Below are 25,902 nucleotides of genomic sequence, written 5' to 3'. Positions count from 1 at the left end.
TCCGGGGCAGTTCGAGCAAAACACGGAAATTAGGAATTAGGAGATGTAATCACTTGATTTGAAAGGCAATGCATCAGGAACACTGGTTTCTATTTCGGCCTTCAGTGCCATTAAAGGGCGAAGCCTCCGTCTGGAGGGGTCTTTGACCGGCACTCCTTGCATCTGAAGTGATTATCCAGAGCTGGCAGGGCCACATGCAGTCCGCGGTTGAGCACTAGGACGCCAATATATGCCGCAAAGGTACTATCTCAACATAAAAGTAGATAGTACATGACGCTTCGCTTCACATGGAATGGGGGTTCTGTCCCGAGAGCAACCGTAAAAAGGGGTATCAAAGGGGGGGTAATATCATGAGGGAAAGCCACAAGTTCCCGTGTTCCGTCCGTGTCACAATCCTCGCCCGCTTCCCCGCTCAGACACCCTCCCTCGGCTTGACCGGCGACGCGCCCATGACGCTCGCGGCGTCGTCGTCGTCGTCGGCGTCCACCGCCTTGGCCTGGAAGTTCGGCCAGCTCTTGTCCGCGACGGCCCCGGTCCCGGTGGCGACGATGCGGCCCTCGCACAGCTCCCAGCTGCCCTGGCGCTCGTGGCGCACGCCGCGGCTGGACACGGAGAGGTCCGGGTCGCTGGCCATCTTCTCGGCGGCCTTGAAGCCCCCGAGGCCCGGGGTCGGGCCGTCCTTGTCCTTGCCCTCGCCCTTGTCTTTCTTCTCCGTCCGCCGGATGCGGAAGCCGCCGAGGATGCCCCCGGCGAGGACGACCAGGCCGAGGACGGCGAGGACGATGACGGCGCCGATGATGCCCGCGACGAACGGCTTCTGGACGGCCGACCGGATGGCCTCGACGATGGTCTTGGGCGTGTCGGCGGCCGGCCGCTCGCAGAAGGGCAGGCGCGCGTTGCAGATGGCGCACCAGTCGGAGAAGTCGACGCCGAACTTGAGCATCTCCTGCTTGAAGTAGCCGTACGTCACGCGGGTGTCGGAGTCGGACCGGCCGAAGAGGGAGTGCTCCCTGAAGGGGGTGTCCGGGGCGGCGTTCTCGCGGTAGAGGAAGCGGATGTAGAGGTTGTCCTCGGTGGGGTAGGCGCCCGTCCGGTTGGGCTGGTCGCCGATGAGCTCGAACACCATGGCGGCGCCGTTGTCCGGCACGTCCCAGAAGGGGTTCGACAGCGTCGGGTCCCGGCTCTGGAGCTTGGCGAGGGAGAAGAAGGACAGGAAGGGCTCCTGGGAGCTGAACATGAGCGTCATCTTGTTCGAGTACCCGTCGTAGCGGCCGTTGGCCTCGAGCGCGTCGACGACCTTGCGGGCGAGGGTCCTGCCGGCGATGGTCCGGATCATGTCGCCCCGCTTCAGCCCGGAGACGGCTTGGTTCGACGTCATGTTCAGCTGCTGCTGCCTGGCGTACATTGCCAGGAACTCGCTGGTGTTCACGTACGTGCTCTGCATGGCGTCGTGGATGGGCTGCTCGTGCGAGTAGCGGTAGCGCACGTAGTCGTAGATGTTGTAGGCGTCCCAGAAGTTCGCGATGGCCGGGGAGACGGCGCCGTCGTTCAGCGGGTAGCTGGTGAACAGCGCCTGGTACGTGGGGTAGGACGACTCGTAGAGGCCGTGCATGTACGGGTCAGCGCGCATGATGTGCTGCGTCGAGATCTGCCACTGCGGGCAGTCCGTGTTGCCGCGGATGCTGGATTGCGCCTGTTAGACCCGAGCCCGGTGTCCCTCGTCATGCGGGCCGAACTTACTAAACGGACCTCTCGTCCGACTCCCCCAACGTCTCGATCCTGGGGTACTGGTAGCCGTCCAGGGGGTACTGGGTCGAGTTTCCGGTAAAGGTCGAGTAGGAGATGTTCGTGCCGCCGGCCTCTGCAGGAAACACCTGGGTGATTGGCGGGTAGAGCCCCTGCATGAACGCGATGGCACCGGCGGCGATGTGGGCGTCCGGGAGCGAGAGGATGGAAAGCTGCTGGTGCTCGATGCCGTTCCGCGCGATGCCCTTGATGGCGGCGCGGGAGGTGATGCGGCTCTCCGAGGCATTGGTCGGGGCCGTGCTGGACAGGTAGCGAATGCGGAATGCGTTTCCCTGGGCGTACATCTGCTGGGCGCCCAGGGGGGTCAAGTCGTTGGAGAGCACCCCGCGCAGCGGCGTGCGCTCGCCGTGCATTATCATTGCGACCGAACCCCATACTGTAGGACCGGTCGACAGCGCAGAGGCCGTTGCCAGCAGGGCCGAAAGGAAGAGGATCGTAGATTGGGCGGACATTGTGAGGTCCGACATGGATTGCTCGCCCAGCTGCTGCTGCGACCAGGTTTGGAGGGATTACACGAGCGACTGACGGCGCAGTGTGCAGATGTCAGCAAGACGGGAGACAAGCTGTTGCGAAGACGGCGGGGGGCCGAGGGCAGAGCTCTGTTTAAAAGAATAAAACAACGTCTCAGTAGGCAGCGGGAGAAACCAGACCAGACAGGTCGCGCATTCAGCAAGGCGGTGGGATGGCCAGGCTGGTCAGCCGGGCTGCATCGTCCCAGAGAGGTGGCAGACGTCTCTCACCGCACCACGCCCTCGATAGCGTCTGTTTCCCACCAGGACGCTTGTCCGGAGGGCGATGTAGACGGTACCATGACATGCCCTCGACCCAGCGGCAAGTGACGAGTCATGGTACATGGCTCGACAGGGCATACCGCACCGAGGGCGTCGAAACCGCTGCCAGCGTCTGGTTCCTGGTTGGTGGTGAAGCTGATGGATGGCACCAACGCGGGACAGGGTGGGAAGCACGGCGAGGATCTAAAGTGTTTGCAGCCGGCGGGGCGGGGACGGCGGCACACATGGCGGATAGTCTAATGCTAGCTGTCTCGGCTGCCAGACAAGGCTAGGTGAGGTGAAGGTGCCAGAGCGTCATGACGGCCTAGAGACGAGAAGAGGATGGGCGGGCCGAGGGCTGGGCTGGGACGGAGGGGGATGGACGGCCGAATCAGGTGCGGGGTGAATGATACTGCGACTCACTCGCTGCATGGCGCGATAGAGCTCCAAGCTTCGTTATCAGCGAGGGCGGATGATCCCAGCCAATGCGTGGGCAAGCCATTCAGCCATGTGGCGCCATGCAGCGAAGAGGATGGTATGCCGCAATCAGCGGTGGCTGCCGGAAAAAGCCAATTATGCCCTTGGCCGTTTTGGCGTGCAGCAGCAACGACGATCAGGCGGGGAAAAATGACGGCCAGAATGTGACAAGTCGGCGTGGTAGAGCCGGCGTGGGCTGGATTGACTCCTCCCTGCATGCCACCTCCAGCTCGATCTCAGGCATGCCCGGGTTTTGTTGGCCGGCCGAGGGGGGTTTCTGAAGCAAGCTCAAGATGGCATGACATGCACGGGCGAGTCTGAAAACTTGTATATCGCCATGGCCCGATGATCTCGACGGACCATAGGTAATCTGCATCGACGGACCGAGAAACATGTCCCCCCAACGGATCGGGTTGCGAGGAGATAAACGTCCGGGAACGGAACGGAACTTTGAGAGGGATTGGCTTCAGGCTTCGGCTTGTGCCATCAGCACCACGCCCCCGGTCGAGTCTGCCCAATGGGCTTACATCAATGTGCTCACATGGCTCACCGACAAGGGGACGATGGCACGGACGGATAAGGAACGCTGTAAGTACACCGGCGCGGGCGTTGGCTTGCAAGCGTGGTCGCGGACATTGAACCAGAGGCGACGCATCAAGCCGCGATCAGCATGTGGAGGGCTCGTCTGGCTTCGGGATGCAAACGCGGTTCGCCAGTCACATCGCGACACCCTGAATCGACTGTCTCGTCCGTGGTCGTCAGAAAACACCGGAAGCCAAGGACACAGCCGGTATCGATGGTCCAATCTGACGATTTGCCAATTCTTCGCAGCGCCGCCCGGGGGGTGATTAACAGTAAATGGGTTTATCTTATCAGGTAATGTTCTAAAGTTGTTTCTCATCTAATCGTGTCGCGGGGGTCGTGCTTCGGTTACCCATGGCGATGCGCTCATAGCGAACTCTCCAAGTCCACCAGGTCCTTCAGTACGACATCGTTGTCCCCCTCGAACTTCGCGCTCGCGACCTGGCCGAGCGGCCGTCTGCTCCGGCCGCCGCCGTACCCGAAATACCTGTCCAGGGCGGCCTTGAGCCCGGCGACGCCCAGCTGGACCAGGACCCAGTCGGCGCGGCTCAGCTTCGTCTGCAGCTCCGTGGCCTCGGCGAGCTTGCCCTCGTCGTACAGCTCCAGCAGCCGGACGTGCACCTTGGGCGTGAAGTTGGCCGCGGCGGCGATGACGCCGTTGGAGCCCGCCACGAGGCCGTGCAGGAAGAAGTCGGACTTGCCGGCGAAGGCGGCGAAGGGCTGCGGGATGCGCTCGTCGTGCGCCACGCGGTGCAGCTTGCCCAGGTTGCCGCACGTCAGCTTGCAGCCGACGATCTTGGGGTTCGACGCCGCCAGCGCGGCGATGAGGTCCGAGTCGAGGTCGATGCCCGACGTCACGGCCGGGAAGTTGTACAGGAGGATCGGGATGGGCGAGGCCGTCGCGACGTCGTCGAAGAATTTCTGGATGACGGGCTTCTGCATCGCACCGGCTGCGGAGGCGAAGACGAGTCAGTCATTATTGCGCGAAGGACGGCACTGCGTCCGGGTGTAGGGTGAGAGCGAGGGGGGAAGGGACGGGTTCGACTCACTCCAGTAACTCGGCGACAGGACAAGGGCGTAGTCCGCCCCCGACTCCTTGGCCTCGGTGCAGAGCTGGATCGTCTCGCGCGTGCTCTGCGCACCGCAGCCGGCGATGATGACGGCGTCGGGCTTGCCGTGCTTCTTCAGCACCTCGGCCGCCGTCGCGATGACCTGCTGCCTCTCCGAGTGGAGCAGATGCGGCGCCTCTCCGTTGGATCCCTGGATGACCAGGCCGGCCACGCCCGACTTGGCGAGCCGCTCGACGTGAGTCTGGAGGGCCTCGATGTCGAGGGTCTCGTCCTCGTGGAAGAAGGCCACGACGGGGGCGTAGATGCCGCGGGGGGGAGCGCGAGGAGCCATTGTGTGTGTGTGTGTGTGTGTGTGTGTGTGTGTGTCTAGTGAGTGATGAAAGTGAAATAATAATAATAATAGCACGCAACACCGACCGTGGACCTGCGAGGCCTGCCCCGAGAGGAAATGCCAGCTGCTCTTATTGCCCCCGTTCCTCCATCCCCAAGACTGTTCATTTCGGCCTTCGTGTCCTGGCGTGCTTCGGGGCATTTCGTAATCTCGTCTGGAGCACACCATCGAAGTGGACTGCGACCCCGCGGGCCCCTCATCCGAGCTCGATCCAGGCCGGTGCCGGACCCTGGACCGGCTCCCACCTCCGAATCGGCTGGGGTTCCGAGATCCCTGGCATACTCATACCCGCGTCGCAACCCTCGTCCTTTGACGAGTGTCGCAGGCGCAATCTACCGCATCGCATCGCATTGGATCGCATCGCACAGCATAGCACAGCATCGCATCGCATCGCATCAAATCACATCCGAAAATGGGTTCAACCAAGCAGCAGACGTCGGCCTTTGAGAGGTCAGAGTTCATCCCGCCCGATGCCATCTTCGACGTCACCAGGCGCTACGTGAACGACACCAACTCGGACAAGGTCAACCTGGGCCAGGGCACGTACCGCGACGAGAACGGCCAGCCGTGGATCCTGCCGTCGGTGAGGCTGGCCAAGGAGTCGCTGGGCGAGCCCGGGCACGAGTACCTGCCCATCGCCGGGCTGAAGGCCTTCCGCGACGAGGCCGTCAAGCTCGTCTTCGGCGCCACCAAGGCCTTTGCGGAGGACCGGGTGAGTTGGCGCAGCCGGATCCGCGCACGCATGCCCTCCATTCTTCATTTTCCTGACACTCGAGCAGATCGCGTCCTGCCAATCCCTCTCCGGCACCGGGGCCCTCCTCCTGACCGGGCTCGCCCTGAAGAAGGCCGCCACGGGCATCGAGACCATCTACATCACGGACCCGACGTGGTCGAACCACGAACTGCTCTTCAGCTCCCTCGGCTTCGAGGTCAAGCAGCTGCCGTACTACAAGGACCGCGCCTTCGACTTCGAGGGCTACATGGCGACGCTCAAGGCCGCGGGCCCCGGGTCGGCCGTGATCCTGCACGCGTGCGCCCACAACCCCACGGGCTGCGACCCGTCGCCCGAGCAGTGGAGGGAGATCGCGTCCGTCGTGGTCGAGCGGGGCATCTTCCCCGTCTTCGACTCGGCGTACCTCGGGTTCAACTCGGGGTCGGTCGACGAGGACGCGTGGGCGATCCGGTACTTCGTGGACGAGCTGGGCCTCGAGGCGGCCGTCTGCATGTCCTTCGCCAAGAGCATGGGCCTGTACGGCGAGCGCATCGGCGCCGTGACGTTCGTCGCCGACTCGGCGGACAGGGCCCGGACCGTCGGCTCGATCCTGGAGAACGTGCAGCGGGCGACGGTGTCGAACCCGCCCGCCCACGGGGCCCGCATCGCCGCCGCCGTCCTGGGCACGCCGGCCGCCAGGGAGCAGTGGGCCAGGGACCTCGTCACCATGTCCGGGCGCATCCGGTCCATGCGGCAGAAGGTCTACGACGAGCTGGTTCGGCTGCAGACGCCGGGCGACTGGTCGCACCTCGTCAAGCAGAGCGGCATGTTTGGGTACACGGGCATCAGCAAGGCCCAGGTCCAGCACCTCGAAGGTTGGTGGCCTCGGCACCCCGGGAGTGCGTCGCGGAGCGTGCTAACCATGCTTCACAGAGAAATACCACGTCTACATGGCCGACACATCACGGATCTCGATCGCAGGGCTCAACGAGAAGAACGTCGAGTATTTCGCAAAGGCGCTCGACGATACGGTTCGGAGCGTCAGGTAGCCGGGAGGATCGGGTGCCAAGTTGTGTTTAGTTCTAGCTCATTAATGCCAAATCCCATTCGTTCAATTGCCACTATTGTCACTATCGTCACTGTTGCATTGCATTGTCTTCCGAACCGTGTGCTTACAGCCGTGTATGTGAATGTGAATGCGCCGAAATGAAGGTGTCGATGATGACTGCTAATTACCTAGCTAGTACAAGCACGTACAGGGCTGATCCCAACTAACACCGCCCGCACCCACTAAGCGGAGCTCCGCCCTGGGAGGGCCCTTCGGCCGCCCCTCCCGAGACTGATAAGCCGGCGACGCTGCGTCCATCCCCCTACCATCCCCTCCCCGCGGGGTCTCTGAGGGGCAAAAGTTGCCCGTCAATCTGGACGCACTTATCGGCCCCGAAAATACCTACCTTACCTAAGATCTGGAGCTCTCTCACTCCGCCTCCACCCCCTCCATCAGCCATGACCAGGTGGAGCATACACTGCCAGAGGCTCGCTCTCGCTGAGGGTCCCCCTCCCCCCCCGAAGAGCCCGCCGAAGGAGCCCCGGCGACGGTTTGCGGGGGACCCTCGGAGGACTGCCTATTCGGGCTTATCGAGACTCTGCGTCCAGCTCGAGGGGACTCGTATAATCGTCGCGGTTCCAGCTTCAGTTGAATCTTGTTTCGATTCGATATTGCCAATTTTATGAACTTTTAACTCACTCGACCTTCCATCGTCTCAGAGACACTGGGCCCTTTCACCTCCTCAGATACCCACCCACCCACTTACACCTCACAAACCAGAGTCTCAGTCGCCATGGGTTCGCTTCCGGGTCCCGTTCAAGGCATCAGAATATCAATCGACCGTGGTGGCACCTTCACAGATGTAAGTGCTGATAACCAGTACATGAGAGATTGGAATTGAACGCTGACGATGTAGTGCGTTGCCTCTGTGCCCGGTCAAGATGACATCCTCGTCAAGCTGCTCTCCGTCGACCCCAGCAACTACCCCGATGCCCCCGTCGAAGCGATCAGGAGAGTGCTGGAGAAGGCGACGGGGAAGGAATACCCAAAGGGAAAAAAGATCTCGCTGAGGGGAGTCGGTGAGTTTACAATGACGACGAGAGGGGGTTCTGGCCGCCGCTAACAAAACGACACGCAGAGTCCATCAAGATGGGAACCACAGTCGCCACAAACGCCCTCCTCGAGAGGAAAGGAGAGCGGACGGTATTCGCCGTCACAAAGGGTCTCAAGGTACGGCTCGCCGTCCCCGGTGGCTCGAGGGCAGCTCCCAGGCTAACAAACCGGTGCAGGACCTGCTTCACATCGGCAACCAGTCAAGACCGAAACTCTTTGACCTCGCCATCCGCAAGCCCGACGTCCTGTACTCCAAGGTCATCGAGATCCCGGAGCGGGTGACCATCGAGGCGTGGTCGGAGAACAACAAGCCCGAGGCCATCGACATCGCCTCGGACCCCGCCCTCGTGGCGGGCGTCACCGGCGAAGCCGTCCGGATATTGGAGCCCCTGGGTAGGTTCATTCTTCATCCTCCGTTATGCCATCGTGGACAAGCGTGTCTAATGAGCGGGATCAGACGTCGAGGCGGCAAAGAAGTCGCTGCAAGAGGCCTACGACGAGGGCTACCGCTCCATCGCCGTCTGCCTCATGCACAGCTACACCTTCCGCGACCACGAGGCGGCCATCGCGGAGCTCGCCGCCGACATCGGCTTCACCCACATCTCCCCCAGCGCCGAGCTCTCGCCCGTCGTCAAGATCGTGCCGCGCGGCAACTCGTCGACGGCCGACGCCTACCTCACGCCCGAGATCAAGCGGTACATCGCCGGCTTCGAGTCCGGCTTCGAGGACCTCGCCACCAGCGGCTGCCGCTGCGAGTTCATGCAGAGCGACGGCGGCCTCGTCGAGTTCTCCGGCCTGTCGGGCCTGAGGGCCATCCTCTCGGGCCCCGCCGGCGGCGTCGTCGGCTACGCGAGGACGTGCTACGACGAGGCGGACAAGACGCCCGTGATCGGCTTCGACATGGGCGGCACAAGCACGGACGTCTCAAGGTATGAATCAGAGCTCTTGTCCATTGAATCTTGTGATTGCTCACCGTAGAAATCTGCAGGTACGCCGGCGAGCTCGAGCAGGTCTTCGAGACGACGACGGCCGGCGTCATGGTCCAGACCCCCCAGCTCGACATCAACACCGTCGCGGCCGGCGGCGGCAGCATCCTGAGCTGGCAGAGCGGCATGTTCAAGGTCGGCCCCGAGAGCGCGTCGGCGCACCCCGGCCCGGCCTGCTACCGCAAGGGCGGCCCCCTGACCGTCACCGACGCCAACGTCGTGCTCGGCCGCGTGCGGCCCGAGTTCTTCCCCAAGATCTTCGGCCCCAACGAGGACCTGCCCCTGGACGTCGACGCCAGCAGGCGCCTCTTTGAGGAGCTCACCGCGAGCATCAACAGGGACGAGAACACCAGCCTGACCGTGGAGGAGGTCGCCGCAGGGTAAGCAACGAGCCGCGAGCGAGCGTGGGCTGGATTGCCGCAGTGTGGAAGAAGACAGCTGACATGTGCCCCCCAGCTTCCTCGACGTCGCCAACGAGTCCATGTGCCGCCCCATCCGCACCCTGACCGAGGCCAAGGGCTACGACGCGGGCCTGCACAACCTCGCGTCCTTCGGCGGCGCCGGCGGCCAGCACGCGTGCGACATCGCCAAGACGCTGGGCATCTCCCGCGTCCTCGTGCACAAGTACTCGTCGGTGCTCTCGGCCTACGGCATGGCCCTCGCCGACGTCGTGCACGAGGACCGCAGCCCCTGCGCCCTGACCTACAGCGAGGCCAACCTGCCCGTCTTCGCCGCGGAGCTGGACAAGCTCGTCGCGCGCGCCGGCGACGTCCTGCGCATGCAGCGCATCCCCGAGGAGCGCATCGCGTCGGAGCGCTACCTCAACATGCGCTTCCAGGGCAGCGACACGCCGCTCATGATCCAGGAGGCGCCCTCGCGGCCCGGCGGCGGCTACCTCGAGGCCTTCAAGGACGCGCACCAGAAGCAGTTCGGCTTCCTGCCCGTCGGCCGCGACGTCATCATCGACGACTACCGCGTCCGCGCCGTCGGCAAGACGACGGTCCAGCTCCCGACGCCGTGGCCCGCCGAGCTGGCCTCGGCAAAGGCCGCCGCCGCGCCGCCCGCGGCGTCGGCGAAGCGCGTCTACTTCAAGGGCCTGGGGTGGTCCGAGACGCCCGTCTACGGCCTCGCCGCCCTGCCGCCGCACTCGACCGTCGCCGGCCCCGCGCTCATCATGGACGACAAGCAGACCATCGTCGTCATCCCCGGCGCCTCGGCCACGGTGCTCTCCGAGACGGTCGTCATCGACGTCGCCGTCGGCACCAAGGAGACCATCTCCACCACCACCATCGACCCCATCCAGCTGTCCATCTTCGGCCACCGCTTCATGGGCGTCGCCGAGCAGGCCGGCCGCGCGCTGCAGAAGACGAGCGTGAGCACAAACATCAAGGAGCGCCTCGACTTCTCGTGCACCGTCTTCTCGCCCGACGGCGGGCTCGTGGCGAACGCGCCGCACGTGCCAGCCATGGTAAGTTCTTTGTCCCATTGCGGTTTGGCAGTTGTGATTCAGGGAAGCTGACTTGGTGTTAGATTGGTAGCATGGCCTTCGCCGTCAAGTGGCAGATTGACTACTGGGGCGACAACCTCAGGCCTGGGGATGTCATTCTCTCCAACGCGCCAGGTAAGAAAGAAAACAAATTACTTTCTCTCCGGAATTCCAACGCAAGTTTGCTAACATGCGCGACCAGAGTGCGGCGGTACCCATCTTCCCGACCTCACGGTCATCACCCCCGTCTTCGACGCCGAGGGCAAGAAGATCATCTTCTGGACCGCGTCGAGAGGCCACCACGCCGATGTAAGCCCACCAGCCCCCTGCCTTCCCCGGCCCATGCTAACCCCTCGCAGGTCGGCGGCATTCTGCCCGGCTCGATGCCCCCCAACTCCAAGGAGCTGTGGGAGGAGGGCGCCGTCATCAAGGCCTTCAAGGTCGTCGAGGGCGGCGTCTTCAAGGAGAAGGAGGTCACCGACCTGCTCATGGCCCCGGCCAACTCCCCCGGCTGCTCGGGCACCCGGTGCCTGCGCGACAACATCTCCGACATCAAGGCCCAGGCGGCGGCGAACCACCGCGGGAGCCAGCTCATCCACGCCCTGATCGAGGACTACGGCCTCGACGTCGTCCAGTTCTACAGTAAGCCGAAGTCTTTTTCCTTTGCCCCTTTATCGGGCGTTGCAACCACGACAGCCACGCTAACCACAATCACCGCGCAGTGGAGGAGATCCAGGGCGCGGCCGAGCGCGCCGTCCGCGACATGCTCAAGACGATCCACCGGCGCACGGCCGGCAAGCCGCTCGAGGCGGTGGACTACATGGACGACGGCACGCCGATCCAGCTCAAGGTGACGATCGACGCGGCGACGGGCGGGGCCGTCTTCGACTTCGACGGCACGGGCCCCGAGGCGTACGGCAACTGGAACGCGCCCATCGCCATCTGCAACTCGTCCATCATCTTCGCGCTGCGGTGCATGGTGGACGCCGACATCCCGCTCAACCAGGGCGCCATCCGGCCCATCGACGTGCGCGTGCCCGAGGCGTCGCTGCTGCGCCCCACCGAGGCGGCCGCCGTGTGCGCCGGCAACGTGCTGACGTCGCAGCGCGTCGTCGACGTCATCTTCCGCGCCTTCGGCGCCGCCGCCGCCAGCCAGGGCTGCATGAACAACCTCACCTTCGGCACCGACGACCCCGAGTCGGGCTTCGGCTACTACGAGACCATCTGCGGCGGCGCCGGCGGCGGCCCCACCTGGGACGGCGCCAGCGGCGTCCACACCAACATGACCAACACGCGCATCACCGACCCCGAGTCGCTCGAGCGCCGCTACCCCGTCGTGCTGCGCCGCTTCTGCCTGCGCGAGGGCAGCGGCGGCCCCGGCGCCCACCCGGGCGGCGACGGCATCGTCCGGGACATCGAGTTCGGCATCCCCATCAAGGTCAGCATCCTCAGCGAGCGCCGCGCCTTCGCGCCCTACGGCATGGCCGGCGGCGCCGACGGCCAGCGCGGCCAGAACGTCTGGGTCAAGAGGGGCGGCCGCGTTGTCAACCTCGGCGGCAAGAACACGGCAAGGATGGACGCCGGCGACCGCATCGTCATCATGTCCCCCGGCGGCGGCGGCTGGGGGCGGCCCGAGGACCGCGTGGTCGGCGGAGGGGAGGAGGAGGACAAGAAGCGGGCCGGGTTCGTGGGCGTCGCGAACGGCACCGTCGACATGATCCAGAGCATGGGAGAGTCCGCATAAGCGGTTTCGGTCGGGATTATTTTCTTGTCTTTTGTTTTTTATGGGCAAAAATGGTTGTGGGTTTTTGGAACGGATCGCATCGCGGGCGTAGTCTGGATAGGCAGGCTGCTTTTTTTTTTTTTTAACGATTTGTTTGGTCTGGAGCATATGTAACTTCTGCGTAGTCGGTTGCTCCTTTTTTTTAAAAAAAAAATTTTATTCCACCGATCTATTTTTGTACAAGGCCAACGTGCCCTTCTCCTCAGCTACTCGCATATGTCGACGTCGACCAACGCGTACACTGCCAACGTCCGCTTCCATGATGTTGAACTCATCGACGAAGCTACTGGCCCCTCCCCAGCTCAGGGGGAGCCGCGGTCTCTCCAAGAGCGCAGACTACTTCCACAGCCCACAGCTTGCCTGGCCCAAGCGGTGGAATATCGTTCAACAGACACCTCGGCCGTTCTCACGGAGCGCTGGTCACAGCAGCTGGCATCGATGGCACGTGGTTTTTACAGTATTCCCGTCCCTTGATTCGTTCCCTATCGCTATGCAGTAGTCTTTTCTGCCCCTGACCAAAAAGGCGGCTTGGTCCGCCGCAATCGCCCTTATTCCCTTCTCTATCAATCGTGGTATCATAGCAAACAAAAAATCGCTTTTTGGTGCTGCCCGTCTCTGGCCTCTTTCCTCGCTTTTTTTCCCCCGGCGTCTCCTGAAAAAAATGTGTCCACATGGTAAACATGGTAACAAGCCTCCCATATATAAAGTCCATCTTGATAAAAAGAACACTGGCTTGGCCTTTTTTTCCTTTTCAGAAATAGCCGCCTCCGGCACGGTGCGTTGCCTTGCACCTCGTGTCGCCGTCTCGAAGCACCATGCTTTCGAAAATGCCGTGCGTATGCAGAATGTCGACATCCTGGACGGAGCCCCGACCCGAGGCCGTTCGTATCCACAAGATAGCTAACATCTGGAGATTAAATACCACCATATCGTAAACGAATGCCTAGAAGTAGGCATGAGCGCCTTGGGAGTCCCAGGCTCCCCGAGGAAGCATCGGATCCCCCAGGCTGTTGATATCGGTATCCCAATTAACGACGTCGCCTTGGTAGTCGTCGTGGATGGCGGGCTGGTTAATGTATGAAGAAACATGTTCCGTGTCACTCTATGACAGGCTGGCACTTCCGCTGTACGCCTCGAGCTCGCGCAAGCTCTGCATGAGCGCGGCCTCCTTAAGGTCTTCGTTCTCCTGGCTGTACACCGGCGCAGACGGGTCAGCTGAGTACTGGGGTGCGGGCTCCGCGGCCTGTGAGACCTGGGGTTGGACATGCTCTTGTTGGGTTTGTTGATGTTGCTGGTGGTGCTGTTGCGGCTGCGGCGTCCCCGGGTGGGAGTGGTGTTGGATATGAGAATGTGTCGGCGTGTGCGGTTGCGCTTGCGACAGGGCGTGGTGGTTTTGGGATAGCTGTGCGGCGGTCGCCGCGTACGGCGAGGAAGCTGGCGGGACTCGGGTGTGTGATGGAGTGGCGTTGACCGGTGTCGCGGGTGGTGCGGACACGGCAGCATGCGTCGGCGTCGTAATGTGAGCGGCCATGTGGTGCGAGATCTGGGCGGCAGACTGCGACGGCGTGCTGGGCGCGGTAGCCGGTGTCCCGCGGTTATGCTGCGGGTGCTGCAAGCCGCCAGCAAGGGTCATGATTCCCTGCACACGAGCCTGCTCCTCCTCCGAGTTCATGCGGGCCCGCTCCTCGGCCTCCTTGCGCGCTGCTTGCGTGGGAGCGCGGGTCTTGAGCTCGCCAGTGACGGCTTGCAGGTAGTACGGCATCTCCGAGTTCGTCTTCAAGAAGAACAGCTTCAGGTTTCGCGCCTTGTCCTTGAGCTGCACCTGGGTCCGGTCTTTGAGTATGTTTGAAAGCGTACCCTCTGCGCCGAACAGCGACAGGATCTGACTCCAGTGGGGTCCCTGGACCATGTCCAACCCGGTCATCAACGCCTTCTCCTCCTCCTGCGTCCACGGACGTCTTGTCGACGTCGTGCCCTCTCGTCTTTGCTGGTTGTTGGTCTTGCTCAACGCCGCCTGGCGTGCTCTGTCGTACAACACCGCACTGGGCAAACTTTGACTGGGAGGAAGCTTTTCGGCGCTCTCGTGGACTGCAGGCTGCGGCGGCTGCTCGACCGGCGGCGGGTACCCATAATACGGTGACTGCTGCTGGGTTTGTTGCAGGTGTGATAGATATGTCGTCTGCGCCACTGGTGCCGCCCCGGTCGGAGTGGGCACCGTCGGCTGGTATGGTGCAGGAGAGAGGTTGTTGAGAGTGGTGCGGACGTACTCCTGCGTGCTCTGTGCGACAAGCGCGAGGATGTCGTTCGAGTCCTGCGTCTCGGTCGCGTTGCCATTCGTGGCCGGTGCGGACGGCGTGGCCTCTGGCGCGGTTGTAGCTGGCTCTGTCGGAGGGGCGCTGCCCTCTGTCGTCGGGACCGGAGGCTGCTCGGTGGGCAGGCCGTCGATGGGGTCGCTCGGCAGATACTGCGCAACCAGGCCGTCTGTGGCCTCCAACAGGGATGATATGCCAAGGTCGTCCAAATCAGGGGGCACCGAGTTGTCGACGTCCGCGTTCGTAACGATTTGTGGAAGGTCAATGCCGTGTCTTGATGCCAGGTCGGACAATGACTGCAACTTTTGCCGGAGATACATGTTCAGCAAACGGAAGAGATCCTCGTCGGGGTATCCAATTTTCAGTAGCACTGTGCGCAAAAATATCAGCTTTAGCACCGGCAACCCAGCACTTGGGAACATACCGGTATCTGGAAGGCCCGAGGCATAAGAAATCAGGGCCGCCTTCCGCTCCTCGACCGCGGACACCAAAGCTTGCTCGTCGGGCGTCAGATCAGAGCCCTCGTGTCTCGCGCGCAATTTCTCTTCCAAGTCGGAGGAGAACGCCTCGGCGATCAGCTGGTCGACTGGCGCCGACTGGTCCGCCGTCGTGACCGAGTCAATGACGAGGTGCGTCTTGACCGCGACAAAGAGTTCGGATATGTCGTGCGATATGCTCTCGCCGCCGGGGAGAAAGACTGAGAAAAATTGGTCCTGCAGAGCCAGGAGCTCCTTCGAGGTCGAATCGTGATGCCCGTCGAACGTCAATAGGGCGCAGCAGAAGCTTGCCAGGTTCGCGACTTGGATGTCCGTCAGGTTGTCTGGCGCGGTGAGGTCCAGCACGGCGGGGTCCAAGATAAGGTCGGTGTTGGAGTAAATCGATCGGGTTTGCTGGAACAGGGTCTTGATGGTGGCAAACGACTTGGAGACCTCGGAGTCTTTTTCCAGCAGCTGGCGGTACACATCATCGAAGACGTGCTGCGACATGATGACGAGGAGCTGCATGGCCTGGAGTTGGGGGAACGGTTAGCGGCGCCTCCGCGACTGACGAGACCGCCACATACAAAGTTTGACAAACAGGAGGTAGTTATGCGCCTCATCAAGGCCAGCGGCTCGGACAGAACGGCCGTATGTATGTCGGAGGACGAGGCAGAGTCTTGCGACACGGAGGCCAGGGGATCTGCATGCATATCCACGTCCGGGACGGAGTCCAAACCGTCGACCTTGCCCATTTCGTTGTTGATGTCCATCATGACGCCCTGGATCATGGCGTCCATGTCGAAGCTCAGGTCGAGAGACGGGGCTTCATCGTCCACTTTTAGCCTTTTGGACTCGGCATCGGGGTCGTCTGCGCTCGAATCGCGGGGTCGTTTCAGCGGGAACGGGGGGGTCTCGCCCAGGTCGGTCGCAAGCGTGGGCGACTCCTGCTTCATTTCAGGACCTGCTACTGGAGGTCAGCATCCACCGCGACGTGTTCCCGAAGGTCTCCAAGTCCGTTCGAGGGGCTCTCGCGTGGAGAGGGGGGGGAGGCTGGTAGAGACGGTTGGCAGGCGGGAAGGCGGGAAGCCAAGGCGTACCTGTCGGCGAGTGCGCCTCGGCCTTTGCGGCCTGTGCCGACTCGGCAATAGCTTCAATGCCCTCCATGAGCATCGAGAAGCACGGAGACAGCGTTTTGGGGTCAGACTAGACGCCGTGCAGCTCGATGGCGGGGGCGGTCGTGATCTTTGCGGTTCTTGGGACTTGGGCGGAAAAACTTTTTGGGAGAAAATCCGAGCGCCGATGCCCTTATAATCTGCCCCAAAGAAGATGTCACTCCCGATACACAAGATGGAGCGATTTCTGAAAAAATTCACCGCCGCTTTCCGGTAAAACGTGCGCTGTGATTGGCCGAGGCGGCCAGAATGCGACGTGGTAGGTGCGCCCGTCCCCACCACCGCTGTTTATCGCAACGATTTTTTTTTTTCCTCTCCCCTGCCCCTCGGAGCCGCACTCACCTCGACGCCGAATAGAGATGGCGATCCCAACCCCTCAAATTTTCCGTCCTGACTGAGCCGACTTTGCCTGCCGCTGGTTCTTGGTGCTGCCTGAGGAAGCACGCTCAGCACTGCACCGTATCTTATCTGGACCTACCCATTTTTTCCCATTACGGATTAAGAAGAGTCCCTCGAGGCCAAAGCAAAGACGCACTTCAACCAGCTGCGGAATTACAAACCACGCCGGGTTGTCAATCATTGTGACGTCATTCCCCAGACGTTGCGAATGGGGAATGGCAGATCGGTCCCATTGACTGATTGGCTTGGGGATTTGATGGCCTGGCGATCATCTTCTGTTGCTGCTACAGAAGCATTCTGCCAGTCGAGACCGCCAGAGCTCTTTTAAAAGAGTGACGGCATCCTTGACAGCGGCCTCGGTGACAGCCACCTCCGGGAGGCCAATTGAAGCCAACATCGTCGTGAATACATCTCTCAGAGGTGGTACTAGCTCTGATTCCCATATGAGTCCTGCAAAAAGACGGGGTAATGTCATTCGATATGTAAGTAAGTCTGTGCTATGGATGGCACAAGCTAGGGTGGGGTAGGCAGGTCATGGCGATGCCGCAACTAGTATCGTCTTAGTCTTTACGGCGTTACTATATACAGAGTCGGACACGACATTTCTGCTTTTCCATTCACATAAATCATCAAATGGAAATGTCGAAATCTCTTATTTATGCTGCTGGGCACGTGTGAAGGAAGCGATGTAGTCGTGTCTTCCTGCTAGGCGAAACGCAGACCAGGACGGACTTTTCATCAAGATTGTTATGTCAACTCTGGTTCCGCGCATGTTAAAGCAACCTTCAGCAAGTATTCCATTGCTTGTTTAAATCAGCCATCACTCCTACCAGCAGAGACCTCGACACCTTGGTCGTTCCCTTGCCCTTCGTCCGGTTCCGTATATAAACAAGATTGACTGGGAGATGGGCATGCCTAGACATTAGGACCGTGACCCCAATACAAGGAGCTATCGCGAAAAGTCGTGCAATTCTCGTCTCAAGAATCCGAACCCGTTCACAAAAATTGCCTTAGGTTGTTCCGGTGCTTGAAATCATTCACTTGATCCTGTTGCTGGAAACCCCCGGTGTACCTGAAGAAGCATGGCTATAAGTACTTACAACATCAACAAGGACATCCGTCTCAAGACGAGAGAAAATCAGTGACCGGATCCAAACAAACCATAATATAAACCCTGGTGGCATCCACCCCCTCCTTCTTCGCCTACCCGAGTACTGAGTTTCATTACATCAAATCCCTTGGGCCAAGACAAGGCCAACTATGTCGTAGGGAAGTCAAGGCATCCTCAAGCTTGCAGTTTCTTGCGCGAATCCCCCCTTCGCCCACGAAACGCCGTGGCTCAGGCAAGTAAACAAGCCGGCCATTGGACAAATATCCGTTGGCCAGAAGCTCGTGGGCACATGATGCTCCCTCACCCATCCTACGGGATCAATTCTTGGGCGAGCAGGGTTTCCTCTCGATGATATTTTCATCACACAATACACAACACGATGAGAGATCCACGACCCTCCCAAGTTCTCAATCATATCTCTCAGCAAAGGTGAACCTCACCAGCGATGCCGGCCAAACGACCAACTGCTGTACATCAATTGCGGAGAACAGACGAGGTTGAAAACGTATTCTCGACTAAGATGCAGCCCATGCAGTATCCAGGCCACCAAGCATCAAGGGTTCACGACAACGCACCCCCTCTTTAGGCCTAGCCTCAGGCGTAACCATCGACATGCACGCAATATGCAACACCGAAGCATATGACTTTGTCGTTTGGGCTCGAGGTGTCCGCCAAGACGTCGGCAACCTTAACCATGACGCGGGAAGGCACGGCAAAGGCCCGATATCCCAGCCGCCTGTCACAAGTAGCACCATGGCACACATGGATCTCCAAGAAGGGCACACATCAAGGAGCCGCGCATATATGGCCCGGAGCCGAACGAGCTTGGCTCCCGGCGGGGGGCGTGCGAAATGTCAAAAAGTCTCCCCGCATCCGATTCGTCTCGGGAGGGGGTTGACAAGAGCTGCTGCCGGTGTAGCGGCCCAGTCCTTGCATGGGGCGTTCGACGGCCGGCTCGACTGCATCTTACCCTTGCCGGGGTTGTCTGGGGGGCGGGGTGCAGAACACCCCCATGTCTCGGCGGCAAAACACCATCTGGCGGTCCTTCCCAGACGAACAGTCGCAGACAAAGTGATCCGGTTAGCGGGAGGGAAGGGAACTCTTGCAACGGTTTCTTAGGGTCAAGGCTACTCGCGGGTTCCAGTCCTCCGCGTCGACGAGAGCGTTGAGGAACGGTTGTTGCGGGTGCTGTTGCTGTGGGAGATGGAAACGAGGTTGAATTCTATCTATTCATTCGCATTTCTTTCGAACGAGATGACTTTGAGGGAGGGCGTCTCTGCTATATATAGTGTCAGTCTCGACATGAGATTCCAGCTGATTCGGACTGGTTACCAACAAATCATGGAAGGGCGGGCTGTCGAAAAGCAAGGAAAGCATCAGCTTCCCTGTCAGGACCAGACCGGAATGCAATTTGCAAGGGAAGCAGTTCGTTCGTTCTAGGAGCCGCAAAGTGCGGGGGGATTTTGGGGGGGGAGGGAGGGAGGGAGGCAGGTGAGATCGCTGGCGTTGGCGTCCAACCGGGCGTATTCTTTCAAAAAAATGTGATCGATTCCGCCCAAGATCGCAACCCGTCCATCCATTGGACCAGGCGGGCGTGTTAGTGGCCATAGGCCTTACACCCGTGCCATCATTGGATGGAGATGCCGCCAGACGGTTGATGAACCCCCCCTTTCCTCAAGGCAGAGACGTCGATCCGCGTCGAGGAGATGGACTATTATCTCGGCACTTGTCACTCCCGTCCACCTCTCAGCTGTAGATCATGTCAGTCTGGGTGTCGCCCTATGCAGCATCGATGACAAAAGCAGAAGGGCAATTAGTCAAGCAATTGCCCAATGTTGATTCGGAACCTGGTGGAACAGAGTTCGGAACCCAGCTCGGAACAAAGGGACCCTGGCGGGCTTGCTTGCCAGGGGCGGCATGCAGGGCGGGCTGGCGTCGTCGTCCCAAATTGAAGAACGACACGTCCAACGACGCCGCCTGCATGACACGACGCGGAGAATAGCTTCGAGCTGGAACCTCTTGCCACGACACGTCGAATAAAGTTTCAAGGCTGGGGACGCTTCTATTTGCGTCCTTCCGACATTTAGTTAGTACAAGCACCGGCCCCGTCGCCAACAGAGACACAGACCAGAGCTTCCGTGTAGCCGTGAAACTGCCATCAGACCGAGGCGATTTCCCCACAAAATCCCCAACAGCTTCTTCGGCCAAGAGGGTTGGTTGCTGTCGAATGATGTCGGGGACAAGGAAGCTAGCTGACAGGGGGATTCGGGTCGGGGGGGGCGGTAGGGGAATGCAGCCAAAAAAAAAAAAAAAAAGAGGAATGGGCGGGGTGGGGGGGAACGAATGGGGGGATTTTGGAGAGCACTCGAGAAAACGCCGACCCGGCGTTTGCAGGACACTATATCGACATCCACCGAAGCTAAGCACACGCCCCTCTTAGCTCATCTATTGGGTTTCGGTGCGGGGGAACTCGAGCAGAGGGGAGCACAGAAGTGGCTCGCTGGGCATTGTGCCGAACAGCAGCCCGGTAAAACAGCAGTAAAGACACCCCGAGACGAGGCATGGTGAGGAGGGGCCTTGCACTCAACCTCGTGGCATAAAGCACCGCGATCCCGCTCGAAGACAATAGTTCGGCCCCATCCGTCTCGTCTCGGTGCTTATCTCCTACGGCTTTCAAGGTCTGCTCGCGCGGCGTTAAGCCTGAAGAAGCTTGGAGACGCAGTGTGGATCGGTTGGCTGCTGTCATCGCCCGCATGGAAGGCAATCTTAACGGTAACCTTCAAGGTGGCATGCGTGCCGGCCACCAAACGTGCGTACGTCAATGTGGGAAGCAAAAGGTGGGGGGTGGAGGGGGGAAGAAGCGGAGGTGTCGAGGCCGCAGAGCCTTTGTTCTGGGGGCCCCCAAAGAAATGCCATCTGCACGGGGCGTTTTGGGTTGTTGGGAGAGGGAGCGCGTTGTTCTGACTCGACTCGGCAGCTAAGGGCGACGACGACAGACGGGTTGCTTGTTGCTGGATGCTGGCGGGGTTTGCGAGCTGGCTAAACTGCCGCTCCTCTGTCACACTCTGGCAAACAAAAGCGTGCGGTGGTCTTCCGCCCGTCCATCCATCCAATGAGAGGGGTCCCGATCAGGCCATCGAGAGCGGCTTTATGCCGAAGAGTCTGGGGTAATGCAGTTTAGCTTTTGGTAGTGCATTGCTTACTATGTAGAAAGGACGACGACCTGACGCGCCCGGGCTGGGTCCCGGAGGACGTCGGTGCCAACAGACAGGCCCGAGGGACCCGCCATGTGGAAATGTGGGCAAAATGGTTGAGGGCGCAGAGCCCGCGTGTTCCCGGGTGATGCACACCCGCGATGTCGATGTACACCGTACACATTAATGATTACTATGCCATACGGAGCAAGGGCGGCAGCGGCGATACATTTGTCACGACGGCCTACCTATCTTACCTAGTGTAGTCAGGAAACCCACCCCCAACCGAAGATTTGCCCCCCCTCCCCGCCTTGCTAGTTGGCGGTGTCGATTCTATTGTCAATCAGTGGCTGCGCTGCGCTGCACCAAATAAACGTAGCTGCTATGCAATTGTGATGTGCGCGCGAGATGAGCCGCTTTGAAGCGGGTGTGGCTGCTGCATCCAGACAGACCAGCATTTCGCCGCCTTCTGATTGGGTCCATGGGTGGCCGAGGACGCAGCTGGCGATGGAGAAAATGCGGGGTTGCGAACCGCCCCGAGGGAGGAGCGGCGGAGAGAGGGAAGGGAGGGGCCTGGTCTGGAGGCAGGAGCTGTGGCAGAGCTTGCTTGGTTGCTGCTGCTGTTTCTGCAAATTCTCTCTCTGCAAGCAAAGAAGAAGAAAGAGAGAAAGAAAGGAAGGAAGCAGCAATCCAGTCAATCCAATTCAATCCAACTCAATTCAACCGCCCCTCCACTCTGGGATCCAACCCTTGATCCGTCTCATATTCTCCCCAACTCTATCATAGTTCCGTAGTTTGTCCTGCGAACCAGGGGATGGGGTTAGCCTGGGGGATGGGAATGGAAATGGGAATGGCAATGGGAATGAGAGTGCATGCAGACGACGTCAAATTCCACCGGCCCATGGGGTAGCATTTCTGGTGGTGAACTTGAGCCGAGTCTCCAGGCATCACCCTCTGACAAACACCATCCAGCATTCCCCACTAGCCGAGACGGGCGGTCTTTGCCAGCCGGGGCTCGTGCAAGGAAATAAGAAAGAAAGGAGATACGGATACTATAAGTTGGAAATAAAACAAATAAAAAATAAAATAGAGGAACCAGGTCGAACTTGGGCGGGGGCACACCCACCCGTTGCTGGCTACTGGAGAATGGAACATGACCGTCGGCTGGAGAGGCGGGGAATTCAACAAACAAACCAGACAGACAGGATAGCCACAGCTTACTACACTAATTACAATGTACACACACCGTGGACTCGTCTCGAGCTGGCCGAGAGGAACACACGCGTTGGCCCGAGACGGCGCCCACCTTTCCCCGTTTAGCTGGTCATCCCTTGCATCAGAGGCGCGACCACACTCCCACCTTGCCCCTCCTTCCCCCCCTCCCGCATCCATTCACCCCCGGTCCTCCAGACGGGTCTGTGTGTCCTGGTTTGGCCGTGCCCATGCCAATCTGTCTGGACCTGGCACCTACCTACACTAGCACCTACCCACCGGGGTGGCGGACAGACAGGGCCCCTCATGAGGGCCTCACTCATTCACTCACCCTCACGCTCACAAAACAAGACAAGCCCCTACCTGTGTGGCTTGCCTGCTAGCATTGTCGCTGCCCCGTCCCATCCACGAACACCATGCAGATAGATGCCTATGTCTGGCCCCAATGTGGAGAGCTCCAGTCCCACCCCGCCAGCCCACTGAGTGACCGTGTTTGACGTTGCCCGCACCTCTTACCCAATGCCCATTTGTAAATCCGCACACACTAACTAACAAGACCCTCGGGATCGTTGCAGACCACCCCTCATCTGCCTCCATCCCCCATCCCCCATCCGCACACCCCCTCCCCCGGCTGCGCTGCTTGCGCCAAGCCCACAATGCCCTCCTCCTCTCCTCGCCTCTAACATTTTTGTCTACCGAACACTTCGCCGTCTTTGCTTCGTCGGACTTCTCTCCCCCAGCTCCTCGCCCCGTACCCCGCTTTATATACAGTCTGTCGTCCCCAGCTCTCTCCGGATTCCTTTCTTCCCTCTCTCACTTTTCATCTCAACTCGCAATCCCCATTCAAACGACTTTTTCTTTCTTTCGTGATACCTTGATACCAATACCTCGTTTCGTCTGTTTCCACCTACGCCACACACACATTCACAATGGGTTTCTCCATCGAGCTCAAGACCCCGATCACGGGCGCCTACACCCAGCCTACCGGACTGTATGTGCTTTTTTTTGCCTCTGATTCTGCTCTTGCCCTCCGCGCCCCTGCCATACCGTTTCGATACTGACTTTTGCCGTCTCCAGCTTCATCAACAACGAGTGGGTTGAGGGTGTTGACAAGCAGACCTTCGAGGTCATTAACCCCTCCACCGAGGAGGTTATCTGCTCCGTTCACGAGGCCACCGAGAAGGATGTCGACATTGCCGTCGCCGCCGCCCGCAAGGCTTTCGAGGGTGACTGGAGAAAGGTCACTCCCAGCCAGCGCGGTGTCCTCCTGAACAAGCTCGCCGATCTCGCCGAGAAGAACACCGACCTGCTCGCCTCCGTCGAGTCGTTGGACAACGGAAAGTCCATCTCCATGGCCAGGGGCGATGTCGGTGCCGTCATCGCCTGTCTGAGATACTATGGCGGCTGGGCCGACAAGATCGAGGGCAAGACCATTGATGTCGCCCCCGACATGTTCCACTACACCCGCTCCGAGCCTGTAAGTTCCCCGTCCCTATCATGATCACCCCGGACCGAAAGCTGACATTTTCCCCCTACTAGATTGGTGTCTGCGGTCAGATCATCCCCTGGAACTTCCCCCTCCTCATGCTGTCGTGGAAGATCGGTCCCGCTCTGGCCACCGGTAACACCATCGTCATGAAGACCGCCGAGCAGACCCCTCTGTCCGCCCTCGTCTTCGCCACCCTCGTCAAGGAGGCCGGTTTCCCCCCCGGTGTCTTCAACCTGATCAACGGTTTCGGCAAGATCGCCGGTGCCGCCCTCTCCGCCCACATGGACGTTGACAAGATCGCCTTCACCGGCTCCACCCTTGTCGGTCGCCAGATCATGAAGGCCGCTGCCAGCTCCAACCTCAAGAAGGTCACCCTCGAGCTGGGCGGCAAGTCCCCCAACATCGTCTTCAACGACGCCGACATCGAGCAGGCCATCTCCTGGGTCAACTTCGGCATCTACTACAACCACGGCCAGTGCTGCTGCGCCGGCACCCGTATCTTCGTCCAGGAGGGCATCTACGACAAGTTCCTCGCCGCCTTCAAGGCGCGCGCCGAGGCCAACAAGGTCGGCGACCCCTTCCTCCCCGAGACCTTCCAGGGCCCCCAGGTCAGCCAGCTTCAGTTCGACCGCATCATGGGCTACATCAAGTCCGGCAAGGAGGAGGGTGCCACCGTCGTGACCGGTGGTGAGAGACACGGCGACAAGGGCTACTTCATCCAGCCCACCATCTTCAGCGACGTCACCCCCCAGATGACCATCATGAAGGAGGAGATCTTCGGCCCCGTCTGCGCCATCGCCAAGTTCAAGGACGAGGAGGAGGTCATCCGCCTCGGCAACGACACCGACTACGGTCTGGCCGCCGCCGTCCACACCACCGACCTCAACACCGCCATCCGCGTCAGCAACGCCATCAAGGCCGGTACCGTCTGGGTCAACTGTAAGTTCCATCACCTTGTCTCATCACAAAAGACCGCAGCACTAACAAAACCCCCCACAGGCTACAACATGTTGACTGCCCAGGTGCCATTCGGCGGCTTCAAGCAATCAGGAATCGGCAGAGAGCTCGGCGAGGCCGCGCTTGCAAACTACACTCAGAACAAGTCGGTGGCGATCCGTCTCGGTGGACCCCTCTTCTAAGGGAATTTGGCAGGAAAGGTAATGAAAACTGGGGCTCTCTGGCGCAATGTGTAACATGACCTTTATGTAAATTTTCAATATCACGTTGAATGATACCATCTAAAAAAATATTAAAATTAAATTCGCCGTGTGGTTGTATCAAGATGTGATGTCAGCTTGTTGGCCTGAAGTATTACATATTTTGCACGAGGAGCTCCCAGGAGCATTCCAGGACCAACCCCGCTGATCTGTACATTATGATATCATATCAAATGCTCCAGTTCGTATCTCATTGGGTGGGGCGGTGCGCTGGTGCACTGTTAAACCTACGCGAGCCTTATAGATGTGCCTTATCAGATCAATCGAAGAACTCTCCAGCGAAGCAGTGATGATAATAAACATATTCTTCTCACTTGGACCTCAAGTCGACAACCAAGGAATTCGGCCACATAGTGGGAACGCTCGGGGGTGGGGTATTCGCCGGACCGGGGTGCGACAAGAACCCCCTCGCCAGATGACAGCCCTACGAGATTTGTTCTCATTCATTTCCCGTCGTGCGCGAGATTCCAACCTTGCTGTTGCCGTCGTCGCGACGCCCTGATTACACGAATGAGTCCCGGGAGTGTTGAGAGGCTTGAAGCCAATGGGTTCTGCTCTATGTGACTGGCCCTCGTATTCAGACGCAAGCCGGCTGGAGTGCGCTCCTAGACTGCCGCCCGGTGGACAAAAATGCGCACATCGTACCCTATTCACTTACACAATCTTTTTGACCAATTCTGTTTGCCTGCAAGTTAGTACCCTCAACTCCTGAAATCATATCCAGAAAAACCGCGCAAGATAGAATTCGAGTCTCTGTATTATTTTATTGGTGTTTTTACACCAATTTTTACTATTGATCCAGTCTGCTCCAAGTGCGGATTGCTTTACTGATCTGTCAGGTGCGCGCTTTTGTGTCCACGAAAAAAGGTAATGTGTTGAGCTTAACAAGTGGCTGAGACAGACGAGGTACAGCAGCCGATCAAGTGTTGCGAGGGATTACGTACGCGTGGGGGCCTAACGGGTTGGTAGCAGCAGAGCAAGGGCGACTCATTCTCATTGTCGTTGAACGGACGGCTTTATGGGTATGTCCCTTTCAGCCGGCTTCTGCTTTCGGCGCCGGACACGGCGCTTCAAGTGGGTCTTCGACCGACCG

At 59.9% G+C, this 25,902-nt stretch overlaps 6 protein-coding genes across 6 annotated transcripts; 3 read left to right on the top strand and 3 right to left on the bottom strand.

Annotated features, from left to right (window-relative positions):
* Nucleotides 1-412: 412 nt before the first annotated feature.
* Nucleotides 413-2,258, bottom strand: EsH8_II_000207 (histidine phosphatase superfamily; the record flags this gene model as incomplete). The annotated part of the gene is made up of 2 exons (XM_083263505.1): nucleotides 413-1,682; nucleotides 1,741-2,258. The coding sequence occupies 2 exons, from the start codon at nucleotides 2,256-2,258 to the stop codon at nucleotides 413-415; spliced, it is 1,788 nt and encodes a 595-aa protein (XP_083120827.1).
* A 1,743-nt stretch (nucleotides 2,259-4,001) lies between these two features.
* Nucleotides 4,002-5,036, bottom strand: EsH8_II_000206 (dihydrodipicolinate synthase family protein; the record flags this gene model as incomplete). The annotated part of the gene is made up of 2 exons (XM_083263504.1): nucleotides 4,002-4,585; nucleotides 4,685-5,036. 2 exons carry the CDS (start codon nucleotides 5,034-5,036, stop codon nucleotides 4,002-4,004), a joined length of 936 nt encoding a protein of 311 aa, XP_083120826.1.
* A 472-nt stretch (nucleotides 5,037-5,508) lies between these two features.
* Nucleotides 5,509-6,857, top strand: EsH8_II_000205 (uncharacterized protein; the record flags this gene model as incomplete). Its single annotated transcript, XM_083263503.1, has 3 exons — nucleotides 5,509-5,808; nucleotides 5,876-6,683; nucleotides 6,742-6,857. The coding sequence occupies 3 exons, from the start codon at nucleotides 5,509-5,511 to the stop codon at nucleotides 6,855-6,857; spliced, it is 1,224 nt and encodes a 407-aa protein (XP_083120825.1).
* Nucleotides 6,858-7,649: 792 nt separating this feature from the next.
* EsH8_II_000204 (uncharacterized protein) lies at nucleotides 7,650-12,185 on the top strand (the record flags this gene model as incomplete). Its single annotated transcript, XM_083263502.1, has 11 exons — nucleotides 7,650-7,718; nucleotides 7,773-7,935; nucleotides 7,995-8,086; nucleotides 8,146-8,362; nucleotides 8,427-8,898; nucleotides 8,958-9,335; nucleotides 9,412-10,423; nucleotides 10,486-10,576; nucleotides 10,644-10,750; nucleotides 10,801-11,083; nucleotides 11,164-12,185. 11 exons carry the CDS (start codon nucleotides 7,650-7,652, stop codon nucleotides 12,183-12,185), a joined length of 3,906 nt encoding a protein of 1,301 aa, XP_083120824.1.
* A 1,141-nt stretch (nucleotides 12,186-13,326) lies between these two features.
* On the bottom strand, nucleotides 13,327-15,968 carry EsH8_II_000203 (telomere repeat binding factor-domain-containing protein; the record flags this gene model as incomplete). Its single annotated transcript, XM_083263501.1, has 3 exons — nucleotides 13,327-14,906; nucleotides 14,961-15,543; nucleotides 15,600-15,968. 3 exons carry the CDS (start codon nucleotides 15,966-15,968, stop codon nucleotides 13,327-13,329), a joined length of 2,532 nt encoding a protein of 843 aa, XP_083120823.1.
* A 7,064-nt stretch (nucleotides 15,969-23,032) lies between these two features.
* EsH8_II_000202 (aldehyde dehydrogenase domain-containing protein) lies at nucleotides 23,033-24,731 on the top strand (the record flags this gene model as incomplete). The annotated part of the gene is made up of 4 exons (XM_083263500.1): nucleotides 23,033-23,094; nucleotides 23,181-23,580; nucleotides 23,643-24,531; nucleotides 24,592-24,731. The coding sequence occupies 4 exons, from the start codon at nucleotides 23,033-23,035 to the stop codon at nucleotides 24,729-24,731; spliced, it is 1,491 nt and encodes a 496-aa protein (XP_083120822.1).
* Nucleotides 24,732-25,902: the final 1,171 nt, after the last annotated feature.

The sequence above is a fragment of the Colletotrichum jinshuiense genome, chromosome 2 (assembly GCF_051148585.1).
Source record: "Colletotrichum jinshuiense chromosome 2, complete sequence".
NCBI lineage: Eukaryota > Fungi > Ascomycota > Sordariomycetes > Glomerellales > Glomerellaceae > Colletotrichum > Colletotrichum jinshuiense.
The sequence above is the reverse complement of the archived record's forward strand: the minus strand, read 5'-3'. Positions and strand labels throughout refer to the sequence as shown.